Here is a 22,359-nt window from a genome sequence, read left to right on the forward strand (position 1 = left end):
GGGGGGGGGGGCGCCTAGGAAACATCCGAGCAGGTGAACCGAAAGATAACTTCATACTTGATGTACTTGCCACGCCCCGCAAAGCTGACGGTCCACGTGTTTGCAGTGGAACAGGAAGCGGAAAATTAACTGATATTTTGTTAAGGCCTTTCTTGAAATAACAAGAGACAATGGCCATTGAACCTGCTCCAGAAAGTAGATCAATGAAATTGAGGACTTCTGCTAGATCATGTGTAGAAAAGAGTCTTATGACGTCTAGATTTGGCATCATGTGAAAGCTTTGCAAGAGATAGACCCTCTCACAGAAAAACATCCCAGGAGATAAAAAAGGGTAGCACTGGCAGATTCACCTCATCAAACAATCCTGACCATCTGATCTATCTTAAAAACTTTAGAACAAAAATGGAAAAATGATCTAGAAATTTTTTTCTTCAACCATCTACAAGAGTTTAAAGCTTCACAGAATAGCACATTGAATTATAAACCCAACCCCAACATATAGGGATACAACTCAGCCAAGCCCATGAAATAATCGGGCTCATATTTGAACTAAATTGGGCCCAGCCCAAGGTTCAGGCTTATCAAAATTCATCAATTGCCCAATCAAGCCAACCCAAGTTGCAGCCCTACCTACGTGTGCTACTTGTGGCATATTGGCTTACTGTCCTCAACAATCTAACAAAGAAACAAGCATTCCACATACCTTGTAACTCAAAGAAAACGTTTCCAGGCCAGTAATGCTTACTGGTTCCTCTAGGTCATTACTATCAGAAACAGGCCTACTAATTTCGAGATCTTTAAGTGTCCCCAGTCTTTTAAGCAAAGAAGATCTTTCCTGAAAAAAGAGAGGAACTCATGAAACGAACAAAAAACCCTAGCCAACTCCACCTAACAATGCAACTTTAAAAAGGATAAGTAACCCACCACACAACATGTCAAGTCCTCATGGTGAGGATCTGCTGCAGCAGCTGTGGTTCTCAGCGCAAGATCTAGAAGCGACTACTTTCTCAAAGATCACCAGGAAAAAAAAAAAGAATTCAAAAATAATTTGTGTTTCCTCAAGGCATAGCAGTAATTTTCAAACAAATAAAGAATAAGAGAAATTTTAACCTGAAGCTTCTCCACCGAAATTTCATCAGGCCTTTTCACAAGTTCATCTCTAGCAATGTCCATAAAATGAACCAAGAAGTCACCCTGTGGATCAATAGACAAATAATCACAGGACAGGAACACAATGAGAGCCACAGCCACAAAGATAAAGAGTGAAAACAGTGAACCGTTGTTTACAGGGTAATAATACACAGCTTAGACTAATAAAGTGTTCTATGCAACCAAATCAGGAAAGTTTAAGAAGAAGAATAACAGTACAGAGAATAAGACAAACAAAAACAATGAACAAGGACAGCACAACGCATGACATTCCCAATAAAGCAATCATGCAAGTTTTGCAAAGATCCAAGATGATGCATGCTGAGGGAAGTATGAGAAAACCATTGACTGTCTTCCATCTCTGGATGCGTTTGAGCATATCTGCCGTTTATACAAGTTTACAATGAAAGAAATGATTATTTGCAGGAGTTATGCTTGAGGAGATTAAAGTGTTGTGGAGTTGGTATTTCATGGGAATCTTTGTTTGTATCGCTTATTTCCCCTCTGCCCTTCATTTATTTTCCCTTTCTTGTTCGCTTTTGTTTTATTATCCTGGCCGTATGCATCTCATAAGCTTTCCTTGATTAATAATGTATAAGCTTATGCTTTCAATTGAATGAAAAGGGAGAAAAACAAAGAGAGAGAGAGAAAGAGAAAAATAAGCCATTCACAAAATCCCTCAGAATAATAGCATGCAACCTTAATAACGAATAATTATTAATAAAAAAATGTATAACCTACCAATGCTGTAGAAAGATGTCGGAGAACTCTAATTTTTTTTCATGTTAAAGATGATCTACGGTAGCACATAAGTATCAACTTCTGATAATCTCAATGTTTGATGGGAAATTAAAAATGCATCTCTGTCAAATGAATGGTGCAGGCAGGGAGATACCAATCAATGGCTGAAATTAATCCAGCCTTGATCTGAAGAGAGATGGGTTCTTTCTTTTGTTGCTATGTACATTTTGTAGAGCATATGCATTGGATATACTACAATATCTATATATTCTTCTCTAAACAGTACCATCCCGAAACAAGCAGGGTAAAGAAATCTTATTAACTAAGATATCAAGTTTAAACTTCATAGAAATATGGAAATGAAATCGCCAAATGGATCATCTTTTTCTTTATCCATTTACAAAAGAAAACAAGAGAAGCCATTTGTGAAACATAAAAAGCAATCATCTGAACAATTTAACATCCAGGATAAAGCTAGGATCCAAATAAAATTCAAGTATATTTATTAATAGATTATCACACCTGATCGAGAAGAAAATAGTGCTTCATAGAACGAAGCTTTCCCATGAGATCATACTGTAATGACATGAGGATAAATTTCATCATCAGAAGAATTTGTCACATAAAGCCTTTGAATGGAAAGTATACGAGAGAAAAAAAAGAATTGCAATGAATGTGCTGAAAAATGAAAAACAGAAACAGCATTACACCTTTTCCTTTATGAGGTTCAAGAGCTCGCCGCTGGCAAAATTGTAAGCAGCTTTTATACACTCTAGATAATGATGGTTTGATCCAAAGCTCATTAATTTTGAATTCTCTGATACAGGAACCTAAGGACAATAACCTCATCAGCACTATGTATAGGCACACCATGGTGAAGATTGTTTGAGGCTATTAAAGGTTCCAACGAAAATTTGGAACAATAGAGCAGAAAAGACGGTCATAATAGAACCTGAACATTGTGTCCACATTCTCTCATGACATTTAAATATTTCCCTGTGGTCAAAATTGTCCCCGCTGCATTGCTGAGGAAGCTAGGAATATCATCCTTGAGACTATAACGCTGTTGCCAATACTTAGCATCATAATCCTGAGTGAGACTCTCCTATCAAAAACGTAAACCAATATAAGCAAATTAAGCTCATGTGTCTTGACATCATACTCAACAATAAGGATATTATTGTTACCTTTTGGAGTGATTTGTTCTCCACAATGAAGAACTCACCATATGGATCATCGATCACCCCCTCATAGACCCACCTAGAGGTTGATCCCATACAGTTCAACTGATGGCATCATTAAGTATATAAAACAAGATCAAAGCACAACATACAATAGTCAAGGGCATACAAATGTGGGGTAGGAATGGGTCTAGCTGTGAAATTCAAACCAAATCAAAAGCATGACACTGAACATGGATAAAAAGATCCATAATTGTTTGCTCTTTGTTTTGTAGCCTTCGGCACTTCTTTTATAGCAGCTGCTTTTTCTGTTTTTTGTTTGTATCTCTCATTCCTTCTCTATTATTAATATATCAATCCCATTCTAACATATAAAGGAAAAAATGAAACAAAACAAAAACAACAACCAAAGCTGATGATTGATGTAGACCAGGTTGAAACCAGTCATTCTGAATCCAGAAAAAAAGGAGGCATACAAGAGTGAAGACACAGCCCACACCCCTTTTTTTTGGGTGGGGTGGGGCTTATAAACTTATTTTCACTATTGTTAAGATTTTTATTAGGGTGGGGATCAGCCTTCTGTTGTTGTACCATATTATTTCCCTGTATTTTTCTAAATAAATCTATTAGTTACCAATGAATCCCCCTCTCCCCCCCCCCCCCCCCCTCCCAAAAAAAAAAAACTGCATTCGGATGGGTTCAGAAAAGAAGTGCGAACCTAAAAGAGGCCCCAGTCAAGCTCGCAAATTATTCAACCAAGGAGATCTCCAGTTCTAAAGGTCAGCCAGTCTCAATACAATAAATAAATCAAAAGATTGACAAAATAATTGTTATTGTATCATGGGATAGGTTCCATGGGTGCTCCATGGAACAGTGTAGTGTCGGATAAAGTTTAGCAATCAAGTTCTTATTAGCTAGTTATGTCTTTGATGCAGAGACGGCTGCACTTACTTGGTTGGACACTATTTCAGTTGAGTTTCTAATTTCATGTCTCTATTTTCCCCATATATAGGCTGTAACTGATGGACAACTTAAGGTGAATAGATTATTGAATGAGAATTTGTTGAATTTGTGCTTTGTGAGAATGTGTGCTTCCCCTTTCCCCCCTACTACTCTGATTTTCCCTTTCTTCCCTAAGGCCCTCCATTAACTTGGTATCAGAGCCGAATGATCTCCATTCCATCCCCTCCATCTCTTCTTCCCTTCCCATTCTCTGTTTTCTGCCATTGTTCTTTAAACCTCCTTTATTTACTATTTGTCATCATATTTGAGTGTCATCTTGCTTATCTCCACCATAGGAGCCAATAGCGAAGTTATTCAACAGCTGAATTCCTATAAGGGAGAAACTGAAGCGAAAATTGATGCCCTCACTACCGTTGTCACTTCTCTTAAGACAACGATGGAATCTATGCAAGTTTTTATTGATCGATTGGTGGCTGTAGACAGGAAATAGTCTCATTCAATCTAGGGGTTCTTCCAACACCACTCCACAGGATCCGTCACTACCACTACCACCACCGCCACCACCACCTCCACCACCATATTAAACTAGTAGATATGATGATGGAACGGAAAGAGCAGCAAAATTGGATATCCTTGATTTTTATGGAGATAACAATCCAAAACTATACATTGACTAGATTCACAACTTAGAGATGTTCTTCAGATGATACGGGTTAACTGAGGCCCGAAAGATTTATTTGTAGAGGCTAAATTGAAAGGCACGGCCCAAGTCTGGTGGGTCAAGCAACAACAACAAAACCAAACTCAAGGCATCGGTTTAGTCACTACTTGGGCTAAAATGCATAAAGTCATGAACCGGAGATTCTTGCCTCCTGATTTCAAGCAATGCATGCATCTCAAGTTTGCGCAATTAAAATAGGAGAATTTGACTAATGAAAAATATGTTGCTAGATTTTATTATTTGGCCACTCGTTCTGATTTGAGTGGGATGAGGAAGTATTGGTGGCACAATTCCGCAATGGTTTGCACCCTCAACTTAGTGTTGCTCTTGCATCTAGTCGACTGCCTACAATGGAAGATGTCGTACAAGTAGCATATCAAGTTGAAGAAAGTCTGAAACGCCCATACAATCAGAGGCCATTTACAGATACATTTCCTAGTGGTACTAGTTCTATTCAGCCACAATCATCTCCTCAGGAAAAATCAATCAGTAGACCACAGGCTAGTGCTTCATCTATGGCATCTTCACAACCTAGCCGGCCTTATTTTCCACCTCGACGTGATTCAGAGATGTCATCTTCAAGGCCTAATCATCCATATTTCCCTCCTTGTCGTGGTTCAGACAGACCTTACTCCCCACCTCGGCATGGTTATAACAAGAATTCAATATTTCCAAAAGAGGCTATTCAATGTTTCACATGCAAGTGGTACGAGCATCAAGCTAATCAATGTCATAATCGGTTGTTAGCATACATCAACAAAGACAATTTTATACCCTATGTACCAGAAGAGCAACCAAAAACAGGAACAGTAAATCTGGAGGCTGAGTGTGATCTTGAAACTAGCGAGATTAATGATGGTGACAGTGATGGTGAGCATCAACCGTTCTATCTGATCCGTCCTCTTTTGACTACGTAGAAAATTCCCGAAGACGATTGCCGCCATAATAGTATTTTCCAGACCAGGGTACGATGCAATGATAGCTCGTGTAATATGGTGATTGACCCCGATAGTTGCAACGTCGTTGCTGAAGATGTTCGTAAGCTGGGTCTGAAAACGGAGCCTCATCCAAACCCCTACAAGTTTGGGTGGATGAACAACAATAATCTGAAAATTAATGAAAAGTGCTTGCTCACTTATTCTATTGGTGGACTGATTGATCAGGTTTAGTGTGATGTTCTCCCTCTGAAAGTCTGTCACAATCTTCTGAGACACCCATTGTTGTTCGACAAGAAAGCCAAGCACTGTGGATATGAGAATACATACTCCTTTCAACATGGTGGACTTGAGATGAAGTTTCTTCCAGCAAAAGATCTTCCCCCGTCAAACTCAAGAGGACAGCAAGTATTTTTCTCCTCAAGCGCCTCGACTCTAATGGCATTCTTAGACTTCATCCAAACTCGACGAAGTCGAGTTCTTTTCAGGGGAGGAGAGTTGATGCAGATACGGCTACACTTACTTGGTTGGACCAGTATGATCGGCTTTAGAAGCCAAGAGCCAGGAAGAACCGGTTCAGCCCAGGGTTTTGGTCCAACAAGGATTAAAAATAATTAGTAGTTTCCTAATAGTATTTTATTCCATGCTTTTACTTTTCAGACTTGAACGTAGGAGTTAGGACTTCTTTCCTTGCATTAGTTTCCTTTTATGCTTGTTTCCTAGTTTAGGTTGGACACTATTTCAAATGAGTTTCCAATTCCATGTCTCTATTTTCCCCATATATAGGCTGTAACTGATGGACAACTTAAGGTGAATTGATTATTGAATGAGAATTGGTTGAATTTGTGCTTTGTGAGAATGTGTGCTTTCCCTTTCCCCCCTGCTACTCTGATCTTCCCTTTCTTCCCTAAGGCCCTCCATTAGTCTTTTTAGTTATTTCTAATTACATTCAACCAAGGAGATCTCCAATGCTAAAGGTCAGCCAGTCTCAATACAATAGTTAAATCAAAAGACTGACAAAATAATTGTTACCGTATCGTGGGATAGGTTCCAAGGGTGCTCCATGGAATAGTGCACTGTGGGATAAAGTTTAGTCATCAAGTTCTTACTAACTTATTATGTCTCTTTAATTATTTCCTATTGTAATTAGACTTAGGTAATTATTTCTTTCTATTGTAAGTAGACTTAATATCCTAGTAGGTTTCCTGCTAAGAGTTGGTTATTCATTTATATAAAGGAAATAGCTTGTCCACTATTAAGAGTACATGTCTCGGTTGGAGGCCCTTGGGGGTCCACGGACCTCCATACCGTGGGTTGCGTCTCATAACTAACAGTTTCTATCGTTTGCTAAGTTGGAGGTCCATGTTTATCTCTTAGTTTCCTATAATAGTCTTTATCTTTAGTTTCCAGTAATGATTAGGATTCAGAGTTCAGTTTTAGTTCTAATAATATAAAGTACTAGCTGGGACAATAGGAAGTGATTTGGTTCTATTGTACAGCAGTTCCGCTCACACCCACGATAGAGCATTCACTCCATCATGTTCTAGCTCACCCCAACCTCGGTTTCATCTCTCCTCTATTCAGGTCTTTTGCTTATTCTCTTTTCCATGAAAATACTTTTCTTTATTGGTGATCTTGAAAAATAGTATATATGGAGCAACCTCCTAGGTATGTTGCTTAGGGGGAGAATGCGTCTAAAGCATGTCGTCTTCACAAGGCCATTTAGGGGCTGAAACAATCTCCTCGTGCCAAGTTTGATAAGTTAAGTAAAATCATTCATGGTTATGGGTTCAGTCGATGCTTCTTTGATCACTCTATATTTGCTAATCATCATGGGGCTACAGTCGTCGTCCTTCTTGTGTATGTTGATGATATTATCATTTGTGGTAATGATTCTTCTAGAATTGAAGATGTCAAGGCATATCTATATCGTCATTTTCAAATGATTTAAGGATACTCAAGTACTTCTTGGGAATTGAAGTTGTTCGTTATAGGAAGGGTGTAAGTTTGTCTTAGAGGATGTATGTGTCTTAGAAGATGTATGTTCTTGATCTTCTGTCTGAGACTGACATGTTGGGTTGTAAGCCCATTGAGAATCTTACAGATCGTAATCTGAAACTTGGGACATGGGATGACAAAGATTTTGTGGATAAATATCAGTACAAAAAGCTAATTGGAAAGCTTATTTATCTGACTGTTATTCGTCCTGATATTTCCTTTGCCGTTGGAGTTATTACAATTATAAAATAGAATAGATCTCTGGAATAGGATGGTTCCTTTGAATAGTGGTCTTTGTGCCTCTCAAATGATAGTCAACCCACTGCAAGTGCACTGTGAAAATATAAATATACATTATTTAGATCCTTTCCTCAGGCCAAACAAAGCAGATCAGACTTCTTGGTATGTCGAATTACAATTTCGATTTGAAGATTAATTTTAAAATTGGAGTTCAGAATTTTGACCAGAAACAACCTTTAGAAGACAATTTGACATAAAAGTGCAAGAGTGGAATTGGAAAAAAGATGCAAAACAACGAATACCTTTCCAATATGCCAAGATATGCAGAACTCGCACACTGTGTCATCTTCTCAAGCAAAGACCTCACCGAATGATCACCAGCCATTGCCTTGGCCTGAAATTAGCAAGAGTCACAATTCTAACTGAGGAAATGAAATAAAATAGATACTTCAGTGATGGGAGATATTATAAGCACAGTTGTCAGGGTGAGGCCTAGGCATCCAAGCGCCTTGGTCGCCTTGTTGGTTTTGCCTTGCATCTAGGCCCCCTCCAAAGCCTAGGGTCGCCTAGATTCCGTGACAACTATGAATATAAGGATATTCAACATCACAAGAGAGCTTTACAGGAGCTTAATTGAAATAACTTGAAGTTATTGAGAAAAAAAGTAGTACCTGGTTTTGCAAGAGGTTAAGAACCACAGAACCCATGAAATTACTAGCTGAAGCCTTCTGTATCACGATGCACAAAGCTTGCATTGAACCCATCATTGGCTGGAAAGCATCACATAAATCAGATATAAGATACCCAGGAAATATTTGCAGAAGATAGATTTAAGGCACACTTGAACCTGACAGAAAAACCAGAATCCTTGTATAGAGAGTCTTCCAAGCCGGAATTGGTGTTCAAGCTGTGCCATCATAGCCTGAAAATCCTGATAAAGAAAATTTTCCATGAGTTTTGGACACATACAAAGGCTGACGACATATCAATGCAGTTGGAATATCAAACCACCAATAGTATAGTATCAGATGTATGAACAAGGTTGACAACGTAGATCCTTCAAATTCTTATCAGATGAATGCAATTGAACAAGTGATGGAAGTTAGAAATATATTGGCTGTTCAATTTTTTTCGAGGTCGTAAATTTGCAAAAATAATTTTGAATCTTTTAGAAGGTTTCAGGAGCATGATCCACAACAAAAAGCTTGGAGCTTGCATTACCCTGTGGAGGCAAATGTGCTTGCACTTGAAACCAGGTCAAATGAGAAAAATGAGCAATCTGTCCATTAGAGATTCTAGCAATTTTTCTATTCATGGTGGTATTAGTAGCAAATGCTCTTGATCCTGACAAACAATAGATGTGTTGGGACAAAGCTAGGAAAATAGTCCTTTCAATAATTATCAGATGTAAGCAGTTGAACATGTGGTTAAACTTAGAAATATGTCAGCTCAATATCCCTTTGAACTTTAGAAGGTTTAGAGATTGTGATCTGCACCAAAGGGGTTTGAGCTTTATTTGTGATGTGTAAGCATTCTCTTTTGACAAGGGGTTGTAGTGGGCACTGGAAGCTGGCTGATTCCAGAGGCAAGTCTTTCTCTTCTTTTTGCTGTTTGGGTTTGCTATTTTATTTTTACCAATATATTTGTTTTTCCTGGATAAATATCAAGAATTTATTGAAAGATGGGATCATAGAAATACATGGTGATACTACATAGATATACAACAATAACAACATAACCAGCCTGTATAAGAGTACCAACCCAATACACATGAAGATAACCCTGACCAGAAATCAGCCGAAGAAACCCCAACCAATACAAAGTAAAACTCTCATAGACCAATCGTAGCGGAATTGGTTCCCCACAAAGGTATAACAACCCCTTGCTTAGCTAACTCATCTGCAATCTCATTAAAACTTCTAGGATTCCAAGAGAATTGTATACTGATTTGAGTAGCTAGCTGACAAATAGGCCTTATTAAGTGAGCATAATGTCAAGGTTCACCCCTCTCATCTGTCAATTTAAAGGTTCAAGAACTCGTTTCGTTTATACAGAAATTTGGCCAAAACAGTTTACCTTTTCCATGTGTTTTGCTGGCCATTTGGGAGGAAGGGCTAATGACCGAAAATAGCGAAATGAAAATGACCGAGATGACCGAAATTTTGACTAAGTAGTACGTTTATTGGGCCGAAAAAACCAAAATTGTGTCTTTTTATGTTTCCTATGCAATTTCATTTCGGGGAGGAGAAAAAAACCAAAATATCCGAGATTTCGGCGAGATATTGCCAAGTTTTCGAACCATTTTCTGTCATCCATTTTGTAAGTGGTGCAGAATTCCAGCAAGAACAAAAAAATAAGAGCTTGTTGTTTGGGCTTGGTTCAGTTTTCTTGGGTCCAACTGAACCTATGGTTAAACTTAATTATGAGTCCCTAGTCAGTTTATTGTAATGGTCCGATTCTATAAGCTCAAATATGAGGGGTTTGAGTCCTATACAGGACTAGGTGTCAGTTTCTGATTTCTAGTACTTTCTGCTTTCTCTTTTTTTCTGTAGTTTACAGAACAATATATAAACATGTAAGGGTCATATAAGCATAGAACGAATCTAAGAGTGAATGAAGATAGGTTCAGCCCAATTATTCTGTGGTGATTCGGCAGGTTGATTGGTGGTGAATCCAATTGAGGCCTTTCATAATGATTTCAAGGTCATATCCTTTCTTTACCATTCTTCTTTCTTCCTAAAAATCATAACTACAGGAATTTTTTCTGCACATAAAAGTCTCCAGTTTCTGTTTTATTCGTTGAGTTGCTGTTCCAATCTCTAAGCATTATAAATTTTCTTCTCAGTTTCAGATCAGGTTTTACTGCTGATATAGCCTTCAGTTCAGTCCATTGGATCCAAGTTTGTTTTGTTCGCAGTTCTCTGACTAATTCCAAGTGCTGTTACAGTTACGAAAATCCAAATAACTTGCTATTTCTGTCCTTCTTAGTTACTAAGGGTCTATATCGCAACATTCAAAAAATAAAAAATAAAACAACTTCTGGTGTTTTTTTTTTTTTTGGGGAATACATTTGAAACAGAACATGCACGTGACATCTGGTATGTTTTTATGGAATGAACCAGGTAAAAAAAAAATTAAAAAAAATACATTTGGAACAATTTTGAGAAACAGATTGAAGGTGCTTTTTTGAAACAAAAAATATATACTGTCGCCACCGCCACTACCACCTCCACCACATCCAGTTACAACCAAATGATGTTTGGTACTAGTTCCCAGACCTTTTGAAATAGATACAAATCCAACAGAAAGAACTGTATTCTTTTTAACAAAATGACAGAGGTTCTATTAAATGCAAGAAAACAAATATAGGCTATAATTCCTTTCTTTTGGACATTATGCATTTAGGGGCAGTTTTTACTACTGTGCAGTATTAGTGAATATTGATTTGACTCTTCTCATTATCAATCGAAACAACAAATAAGGATATAAGTTCTTAGAATATAAAGCAGCACGTTGAGGGCCTCTTGTATTCTCATTGTCATTCGAAAGAACAAATAAATAAGGATATAATTTTTTAGAGTATAAAGCAGCACGTTCAGGCCCTCTTGTGGTAAAATGACTGATTGGTTGAATGGCACATTTATTGAACTATCCTTCTAAGATCAGGTACTTTATATTTCTTTGACCACCATTTGAATTTATCTCACAGTTTTCCTATAGTTTTGATCCTTTCACGATAAAAAAAAAAAAGGAAGGGGAAATATCTACTATTTGTAATCAGGGATAGGGTTTCGCTTTTATGTTTTCTTGGACAAAATGCCTGCCTGTCCTCTCTGTTTGTGTGTGTGTGTGGGGGGGGGGGGGCGGGGTCATAATGTTCGCAGCCTTACCCCCGCTTCGCGAAGAGGCTGTTTCTGACTCGAACCCATGACTGCTTGGTCACAATTGAGCAACCTTATCATTGCACTAAGGCCCACCCTCTAAGATCCTCTTACTAGGTTGCTCCATTGTGACCTAGTGGTCGTGGGTTTGAGTCGGGAAACAGCCTCTCCGCGAAGAGGGGGTAAGGCTCTGTACATTTTGACACCCCTAGACACTGCAATGGCAGGAATCTTGTGCACTAGGTACACCCTTTTTATATAATGTATTATTAGATGAGAAGCAGCAGCAATATTCCCTTTCCGGTTTTCATAAAAGAAACAAAACATGAATCAAGCCATCAATGAAATGGAATATTATCTAATTAAATGAAATATAACTACATAAGACAGAGATATGTACCAAAAGGAGTGCCCTTAGCGCAGCAGCAAAGGCATGATTGACAAGGCCATTTTTGAATTGTGATTTTGATTCAACAAACTGGTTGATTAACAAAAAGTTCTCACACAAGGGGAATATCCGCTTTGCCAATTCCTGCAATAAGAAGTCACTATCAGTTCCATACAAGATTTGAGGGCTTAGGGCTTAGGACTTAACTCAAGCCCAATTACCACATCCCAAGAATCCAAGTTTTCAAGAATCACCCCATAATGATAAGAATCCACATTGGCCAATGAATCGGTATCAGATTGGACCAAACTAATCTACTATACAAATTAGAGTAGCCACTCAAATGGCAGGATCGGCCAACACAATGAGCAGATGGTTCATAACTAGGAACAATTCCAATTGTGTTGGCTGATCCCTTGAGGTATGTGATGTAGCAGATGTTTCATAACTAGGAACTGGAATTGGCTTAGCTAAAACAACTTCACAGAAACTGGAATTGTTCCAAATTAAAAAGTCTCCCTCCAATCATTGCTTGATTGGAGGGACCCCTCATGGGAGAGAGGAAGTTTAATGTCACTTTGGAGTCGCTTTGAAAACAATGTAGCACCCATACACCAACTTGAATTGGCATGAGATTAATATGAAGCCAAACCAATTTTTAACAAGCACCATACCATCTCACATGGTCACATGAGGGTGCCTTCTAGTGTAATATGCATAGAGGAATAAGTGAGAATTTTCAGAATTCATTCCTGTAAAAATACTGGTTCAAGGTTTGATAGAAACATATTGTTACAACTACTTGTCCCAAAAGCACGAGCAATTGGGTAAGGACCACAACAATGTACATTGACACAACACAACATATCACCCCCCCCGACGTGTAGGCCCACATGCATACACACATAGGGTTTACACGTGACACCATCATGAGGTGTCGCCAACACGTGGCACAAGGCGAGGCACAACAACACAACACAAATACAGTAGCATCACACCTCCTATGGATTGAACACCCGATCTCTTGGTTATAATACCCTGTTACAACTGCATATCTTAAAAGCTTGAGTTGTTATGTAAGGACAACAGCAATCAAGTAAAAGATGTATATATTTAATCTCACCTTCAGCAACCCAAAAGAACAAGACCAGATTTTCCTCTTAAAAAGATCATCCAGTAAACCATGCAAAAGCAGTTGGATAAACATATTCTATGAATCCCCTGAAATTAACTCCACAAAAAATTTTCTGCTAAGCCCAGATAAAGGAGGAAAATTGGTGTATTAGCCATTAGGTCAGCAGCTAGCAGCGTTAAAACCTTAGCCATACCCTTTACCATGTAGCTGACCACATTTAGATTTAGTTGGGAATTGGGATTAGGCTTATTTGAGTTGAGTTCAGTTGAATATCTACCCTCTGAAATTATCTTGCAAGCAAAGTCCAATCTGCAAGGTACCCACGAATGTAAGCAAAAATTCCAAGATAACATCTAGGATAGTCTTCAAACACTCTAAATTCTTTTCTTTTCTTTACAATTCCACATAAACCAAACAGCAGCATAATGCAGATGATTTCATAGAACACTTCCTCAATCACCAAAAGGAATCTTAAGCCAGAGAAAGAACAGTCTATTTAAATTCTCAGACCAAGTCAAGCCTACTTCAAACAAATCAAAGAAGAAAATCTGTTCCTTTTCCATCTTAAGCTCTGGATACCCAACCTCAAAGCTCAGCCAACAAGGAAAAGAATACAAACGCAATTTCTTTCCAAGTTCTGAGCATTAGTTTGAGTTTTCAAGTATCTGGTAGTGTGGCACATTAAGTTTGAAAGAGATTTTGATAACTTTGCAAGCTCTAACTTAAGAGGTTTTCCACTTTTAACTCAAACATGATGGGCATATCTAGTTTCCAAGTGTTCAGGATTAATTCAAAATATTCCATTAAAATAGCATTCATCCGAACTAATAACAGCATTACTGGTAAAGCACTCACCTGAAGCGCTAAGTCCATAGACGGATCAACTTGGAAGCTTACACGGTCATCCTTGCCACGGACCCTCTTTATTGAAGTGTATCGCCCCTCAATTCCAACCAAGGCAGAGAGGAGATCATCCATAAGTAAAAGCTCCTGCTTAAAAAAAATAAATAAATAAATAAAATAAAAAAAGAAGAAAAACAAACGAGTTTGCCACCAGCTTAAATTTCGCAAAACTACAATTAGTTTGCAACCTAGTTACAAAACAGGAAACAACTATCTCAATCAGACTAAAAAAGAAAAATTGTGAAATGATACTCCATCGTTTAGAGGATAAATGTGAGTTCATGTTTACCATTATGTGTCTCGAATTCTTCACTCATTTTGAAGATTGCCCTGCTCCAACAATTTTTGGTGCCGACCAGAATGGGATATCTTTTCCCTGAGGTCTGTTATGGTAGTAGAGGCCCAAGCCAGAGCCCATCACTGATCTCGTATGGGGTGCGGAGATGAAGCCCCTGCAATATGGTACAACCCAACTAGATGCGACCCGCTGGACTGACCCGACTTGGAAGAGTATTTATATGTTATATTGTCGTGTTGTTCAAGTAAGAGAGACACAAGAGATTTGGGGATTTTCGAGTTAGGTTTTCTGGGCGAGTGTTCTTGCTGTGAGTTTGGGTATTCTTGAGAGATCTCCATTGTAAAATTTCTTCCAACATAGTTAATCATCTTTTTCTTCACCCGAGGACGTAGCACATCACATTAGTGTGTGAACCTCGTTAAATCTTTGTGTCATCTTGTGTGAATCTGTTCTTTTTCTTTGTTTTCTTCGGTTTGTTCTAACATTTTACCTTATCTTAACATACAAAATGAAGTAAATTTCCTAGTCTTAAACAAAAAGGATTCACATAGTGGTTAAAGTTTTTTCCCTAGTCAACAATAACAAAAATTAAATTTCATTTCTCAATAAAAATGTAGTTACAGCTGAGAAAGAAACAAAGAGCTACCTCCTCCACCCTAAACAGAAAGTAGAAAATAAGCAAGCTATATATTGTTGTATTCAACTCTAAACAAAAACAAAAAGAACATGAGACATCATTCAGTCTTCTAGTCAAGATTGTATTACTATTCCCTTACCTAAAGTAATTAGGTAGGGGCAACTGCATTTTTTTAATCCTTATTCGATAAACATGTTGGTGCAATTGATGGACTGTTATAGGGATCTTTCAGAAAAAGTGTTGCCTCCTGCTTTCTATTTGAGTCAGCAGGAGAAACATAATAGGAGCATCTTCAATAACCTGTCCCACACCACTTCTAAATTTTGTAATTCTATTGGATCATACTTGATGCATTCATCTACTCTATGTAGGAGCTATGGAAGCAAACCATATGAGCTTTAGGGATAAATCGAACTTCTTTCGAGACGATATGCATGTTGTGTAGACATTTACCTTTTCTTTTCATCTTTTGTTTCCCTCGCATTGTACATAATATTTGACTATTATTGACGAATGCTTTATCTCTTTTTCATATATCCTTGCTCCAGTATTTAATACAACTAGTGTTTTCTAGCAAGTACATCAAAACAAAGTTTAAGAATTTAAAAGGATGTCACGAACAATATCCCCGATTGATGATGGAACTTCATCAACGAGATTTTTTATATGTAACTTGTCACAATAAATAATATCTGCATCTGATGTCAATTTTTTGATACTGTACTTATATTGTTATTGTGCAGTTCCAATAATCATTTTTTCCTTTTTCCCAGTGTTACACATTTTACTGCTTAAGTACCACCAAAATCAACCATTAATCACAACAAGTGCATCTTTTCATAGAAATTCAATTTTGTTCAAAGCATTATAACCACATTAACTATAATCCAAAATCCAAAACAACATCAGAACAGAACTAAAAAAGAAAAAAGATTATTGCCTTCAAGCCAAAACCCACACCTGAACAGAGGCAGGGTAGCACCCAATAGGCTTTTCCGTACCCGGACTGCTTAAATAAGTCAAAACAAAAACAAAAACAGAGATTAGAATCAAAAGTCAATTATAATTTAAACTACAATAAGGACAATTGACACAAGAAACAAATTCGTTACATAAAAGTATCCGTAGAAAACCCTTTTGATCCAGCTTGTTGATACGTAGCTTTTGATTCCTGAAACATAGCCAAACTAATCAGAACATTTTTCCTTTTATTTTGATGAATTGAAGGGAAGAACGAGAATTCAGAGAAAAGAAATCTAGGAACAGAATAGAAGAAAGGATCATACCAGATGGAAACGACCAGTCAGAAATGGCCGTTCCACGTTCCATCGAGGAGTCACAGGGCAAGAAGGTGTTTCCATGTAAACCCTAGATAAACATCAGAACTCAACAAAAACATAGCATTAGCTAACCAAAAAGAAACACGGGAAGAAAAGGATTTATCAAGCAAACATCAGAACTCATATATAAATATAGCATTAGCTAAATACCAAACATAGATATAGCATTAGCTTCTAAGTATCTCTTACAGGTCTGTTGCAGAGAAGAAGTGGTGTTGCAGATCTGACGAAGAAGGGCTGTTGCAGAGATGGCGGAGGCTGGGTGACTCTGTGCACTCACAAATGGCGGAAATGGGAGATTCTGTACTATCGGGGAGAGAGCAAGAAACAAGGGGCACAATCGATCTCCATTCACGATCTCTGCACTCCCAGGTCCGATGTTTGCGTGGAGAGGAAGAAGAAAGGGGACTTCGATCGATCAGTCCTCAATGTACGAATCCCCGCAGAGGAAGGAGAAGGAATTCTCTCTACTATGTCTTCACGATTTGAAGAGAGGGAGGGAGAAGAAGAAAAGGGGGAAAAGGATTTTGAAAATCAAGGGTTTCTCTCGATCTAGAACTGTCGTTAGCATTTTGATCGGATTTGCGAGAACTATGGATCCGAATGGACCTTACCCGTCTCCCAGTAGAAACGTTCATCTGACCGTTCACGTGGCAAAAGACACGTGTCGATGACAGAGGTGGCCTCCACCAGTGTCCGCCAGAGGACCTTCAAGCATGCAATCGGGCTTTGCCCTTCTTGGTTCTTAGAATGGTTTCAAGTATCGACCTCATATCGTCTACATCGGATGAGTATCGGCTGAGATTGATCCTTGATCCTTGATCGATCTGAATCGATTATCCATATCATTTTAGGAATAAAATAATAAAAAATTATAACCTTTTAAAAGAAAATATAAATACCAAATCTATCGATACCCATTGATCCTGTACCGATGCAATCCCCTAAATACATGTTTCTTAGTCACGTTTTCACGTTCTAGCATGCCATTCTCCGAAATAGTGGGTTCTTGTCTTGGTGCATCTTCTTCATTTATATAACCGTCTTGGATTTGAATATTTAGATTCACCGCAAACAAATTGAGAAGGAGTGGAGCAGCAGATGTGACCCTGATTGTTCGAACAAGTTTTTGGGAGAGTGAAGTCGCACGATTTTAGCGGACAACAAGTTCGAGACCTAAGTACCATTAGAGAGGATTCTGACTTTCTTTGGGAGACTATTGCCTTTTCCCATGTTCACCATCGAGGTGGTCTCCGCCAATATACTTCCTCTCAAAAACCCAAGGTTTTAAAAACCAATAACCCCTCTTACCCAGGCCCATGCTAGATTGATCGTTACCTTTGACGGAACTTATCAGTTGTCTTGTATGAGTGGCACTCTGGGCTCATCACTTAAGACTCCATTTGGTTGCAAAGAGGGATACAAATATTTTCCTATGAAATGAAATATATAGTATGGACTGCAAAAAAATTCAAACATTTTCTTAAAAAGTTCCATACACTTCCATCAAATTTTCCACCTCCCTTGGCGCAAACAGAGCCTCAATTTAACTTTACTGGATTTGATTCCAGCTCAATACAAAGATAAGTGTTGTGTGGATGAATCTAAAGTCCCACTAAATTAATCAATTCTTTCATAAATGGGTTTCGGCCTGACCTGTTGTCTGCTGAGAGAAACGTTAAAAAATAAAAAATAAAAAATCAGTTTTATTGTTCCATCATATCTAAGAAAGAAGAAATAGTTCTAACAAGCAACCTAATCCTTTTTAATGGTTAATTCTCTAAGTATATATTAATCTCATCAATATCATCGATGTCATATATATCATATCAAATCCCATCAATTGAATCACTTTTTCGAGAAATACTTGACATCTAAGCTGTTCAAGTAAAAGATATATTCATTGATAAGAAAAAAGAAAAAAATGTAAGAATAAACTAATTCTAAATATCTCCCAAAGGTTCACTAATTATTTGACTGTTGGCAAGTCTATTTTAATGTGTTGTCAGGAAAGAAAATGACTAAATGATTATTCGTTTGCTGGAATTAGAAGCGGTTGTCATTTATCAAAAAGGAAATTCGAAAGGAACTTGAGTCTTTGGTGCAATTGCTCCAGAGTTGAGATGGTGGATAGGGATCCCGTTAAAACTTTTTTCGAGGAATGGGCTAGACCTGGTCAATTCTCAAGGACAATAACGAAAGGGCCTTGAGACTATTACTTGAATCTGAAACCTACATGCTGGTGCTCACAATTTCGATAGTCATACAAGTGATTAGGAGGAGATCTCTCGAAAAGTATTTAGTTCCCATTTCAAGAGAAATTGGGTCATTTACGGTGACGCATCTCACTCCCATTTATTATCTTTCCTTTAAGTTTCGATTTTTCCTAAGTGTGTCAAATGGTCGATTTGGGATAAATTTCACTCAATTTATTTTTCGATTTTTTACATATACTGAGTCATATTTAAATTGAACGAAAAAGGGTTCAGCTCGATTTTGGTTTTATTGATTTATTATCAGTTCAATCTTCGTTTATTTCATATATAAGACTAGGGGGTTGGATCCCCAAACCATTTGGTCGTTTTTTTTTTTTTTTGGTCAATTTCTAAATATCCAAAATAAAACTGAACCAAGGACAAATTTGACCAATTTTTTCAGTTCTATCTAATCCATTTTTTTTAGTAAACTATTTATTTTTTGGAGAGACAATTCTTAATAATAACCATTCCACCGATATTTTTGAAACATCATATCATGACTGATACCGATATGAACTGGCTGATTCCCCGGAATTGATACCAATACCGAATTTACAATAGTGGTGGTGGTGCCTAATGGGTACACAACAAGAACCCACCAAACGAACCAAAAAGGGGAAGGGCGAAGTGTAAAGTAACACACCACTAAAGGCAACAGCTAGCGCAACAGGCCAACAATAATTGTTGTTGATATGTTGGAAGAGACCAAACAATCCTTAAGCAACAATCAAAGTCACGGCACCAAATGGGCAGCTATGATACCTGACCCACTAAGACACATTTTAATAAGTATAACTAACCTTTTTTTTTTTTCTTTTTGCTAAAGGATCATTTGTATTAATAATAATAAAATTACAAGATATACTAAGCAAAGCTAGAGAAACACAGACCTATGACAATACCATAAGTTGAACAGTTGTACAATTTGTCTAGCCTCACTTTGTAATATAATGATGGAAAGATGGAAGAGGAAGGATGTCCTTTTAGGGTTTAGAGTTTGAAGATTAAGAATTAGGGTTTAGGGTTTAAAGTTTAGGAATTAGAGTTTAGGGTTTAGGGTTTAGGGTTTAAGGTTTGAGGTTTAGGGTTTGGGGTTTAGGGTTTAGAGTTTAAGGTTTAGGGTTTAGGGGTTAATGTTTAGTCTGTAGCTTTAGAGTTTAGGGTTTATGATTTATGACTTAGGGTTTAGTGTTTATGAATTAGGGCTTAGATTTAAGGTTTAGGGTTTATGAATTAGTATTTAAAATAACTCGAAGATAACTGAAGAAAAGAAGCAAGATATCTGAAAAATGGATATATAAGGAATATGGATTGTAACATAAACTTAAGCGATCGACAAAACTAAAATATGTGCTTTTTCATCTAAATGTTATTATAAATTTTTTGATTAATTGACAATAGATGTATTTAAGATATCCATAAACTTTAATAAGAATATCATTTTTCCTTTGTATTATTGAGAAAAAACTTTCCCCTGATATTAGATTGTTATTTCTCTCACATATTGTTATTATTATTATTTTTAATTATGTTTCACTTATGATTAATGTGGATTCCATATAGATGATATATTTCCAAAAGTAGATATCGGGGTAACATTCAAATTCCCCTTCACATTGGCATAGCAGGGAACCATGTCTTTTATAATGAGGGTAAAAAAAAAAAATGCTCCCTAGTCGCACAACCCTTGCCCAGTGCTGGTGCTAATGACAGGGTGCACATGGACATAAATAGGGGGTTATTTTTTTGTTTCACAGGGATGGGAACATCGTTTTGTCACCTTCTGTGTCTAAGTCAAGAATTGCACAACCAAAGAGCGTTCATTTTTTCGTATTATTATTAGAAAATAAAAAAAAAAAATCCCACAATGTCATGTTACACACATTTTCTCTTATTGTTATTGTAGAGTTCTCTTTTTCTAGAAAATAGCTCGAAAAAAGAGCTCTCTAGTCCAGTGTCCACCACCCCACTCAAGAGTCAAGACATCAGGCAAAGCCCTATTGAGCACTTCTCATCTTTGACCCACCATTGATCATTCAGTTATTTTTGAAAACTTTATCACTTCTTTTTTCTTCTTTTTTTTTATCGGAATTTGGACCTTACTTTCTTTAGGTAAAAAGATGTCTATTATCATTTGACTCCAGCAGCAGGGGTGAAGCGAGAGACAGCGAGAGAGCGAGAGAAAGAACTGGGAAGGGGGTCACGGTTAATTTTGAATTATTTTTTGAGATTTGATTGTGGTTTGAATTTAAAATAAGGAATTAAGGATTCGTTTAATAACGTTTTTGTTGTTTTTGTTTCAAGAAACGACAGAAACATAAATTTCTGTTTATAGAAACAGAAACGAAATTGAAGATATTTGATAAGTCATGTTTCATGAAGTCGATAGTAACCAACGAAATAATGACCATGAGTCGTTTCTAGAAACAGTGTCGTTTCTTCAATCATAAATAGATAAAAATTTTAATTTTAATTTTTGAAAACAAGTGAAACGAAACAGTTTTATCAAACATTTTTTGTTTTGTTTCTATCATTTCTATGTAGAATCACGTTTTTTGAAATGTTATCAAACGAACCCTAAATGGGAAGAGATAGAGAGAGAGAGAGAGAGAGAGAGAGAGAGAGAGAGAGAGAGGAGTCACATTTGATTTTGAGATATATTTTTGATTTGATTATGTTTGAATTTAAAGTGAGGAACCAAATGGAAAGCAGGTGGAGGGGAGCGTCACTCATTCATCACACTCCACAATTTACTTACTAAATTTCAAATTTAAAAGTATCAAAATGATCTCCACCTAACCGGTATCATGTCTTCTTTCACACACACACACACTCTTTATTTACCAAAAAAAAACAAATCTTTCTATTTCTCCTCTCAAAAGTTAAAAGAATGGAATCGGGATCTAGATCCATCTCGGTTGAGATCGTTCAAATAGCTACCAGAAATCCAGTACAGATCCGGTCAGCCTTCTAAGGATGATTATGATTCTTAAAGCACTGCTGTCCTTCCCAACACTCTCTCTTATCTTACATGTGAACCCTTTATATACAAACCCCACTCTTGTGCCTCCATTGATTTGGCATAAGAGGTTACATCCCAAATGTGTCCATCCCTTGCCCTATAAAGATATCCAAAAAGTAGCTCTAAACAACTAGGATTGGGTTGTCTTTCATGATTTTCTCATCGACAATTGAATTACGTAGTTGGTTAAGATCCCTTATGGGCCTATCTAATGCCTGTCTGGTAATCAAGAGAAAAAAATAAAAGAAAAAAAATAAAAAGTTTTGTATTTTTTTCTTGTTTTAAGAAATTATCTTTGGACTTGACATGTCCTGAATCAAGAGAAGATTTTTTTAAATTCTAAATTTCACCTTAAAAATGGTGAAGTTTTCTTTTACTTAAAAAAAAAATTTTACTAAAACATAAAAAAATACAAAAATTTTTATTTTCTTTTCTTCTAAGTGTAGCTAAACATACATTTTTTTTTCTTTTATCATTAATTTTCATTTTTCTTTTCATTTCATTTCATTTCATGTATTGTCTTGATTACCAAACATAGCCTTAAGGAATGACCTTATGAGTTTTTTTTT

General features: G+C 37.0%; 1 protein-coding gene across 10 annotated transcripts in view; it reads right to left on the reverse strand.

Moving 5' to 3' along the window:
* Positions 1-17,087, reverse strand: part of LOC122084245 (gamma-tubulin complex component 2) — a 23,195-nt gene extending 6,108 nt beyond the window's left edge. Inside the window, exons 1-17 of one of the 10 annotated variants that reach the window (XM_042652336.1) lie at positions 16,703-17,087; positions 16,457-16,553; positions 16,283-16,341; positions 16,131-16,179; positions 14,188-14,276; positions 12,210-12,341; positions 8,776-8,859; positions 8,600-8,698; positions 8,231-8,322; positions 3,078-3,150; positions 2,843-2,995; positions 2,601-2,720; positions 2,413-2,466; positions 1,111-1,194; positions 925-999; positions 704-835; positions 58-183 (exon numbers count right to left, since the gene is read on the reverse strand). In XM_042652336.1, coding sequence (XP_042508270.1) covers positions 58-183; positions 704-835; positions 925-999; positions 1,111-1,194; positions 2,413-2,466; positions 2,601-2,720; positions 2,843-2,995; positions 3,078-3,150; positions 8,231-8,322; positions 8,600-8,698; positions 8,776-8,859; positions 12,210-12,341; positions 14,188-14,276; positions 16,131-16,179; positions 16,283-16,341; positions 16,457-16,499 — 1,464 coding nt within the window. In that variant the 5' untranslated portion in view covers positions 16,500-16,553; positions 16,703-17,087. The other 9 variants (XM_042652330.1, XM_042652339.1, XM_042652335.1 and 6 more) reach the window with 9 other exon arrangements.
* Positions 17,088-22,359: the final 5,272 nt, after the last annotated feature.

This window comes from Macadamia integrifolia, chromosome 7 (genome assembly GCF_013358625.1).
Source record: "Macadamia integrifolia cultivar HAES 741 chromosome 7, SCU_Mint_v3, whole genome shotgun sequence".
NCBI lineage: Eukaryota > Viridiplantae > Streptophyta > Magnoliopsida > Proteales > Proteaceae > Macadamia > Macadamia integrifolia.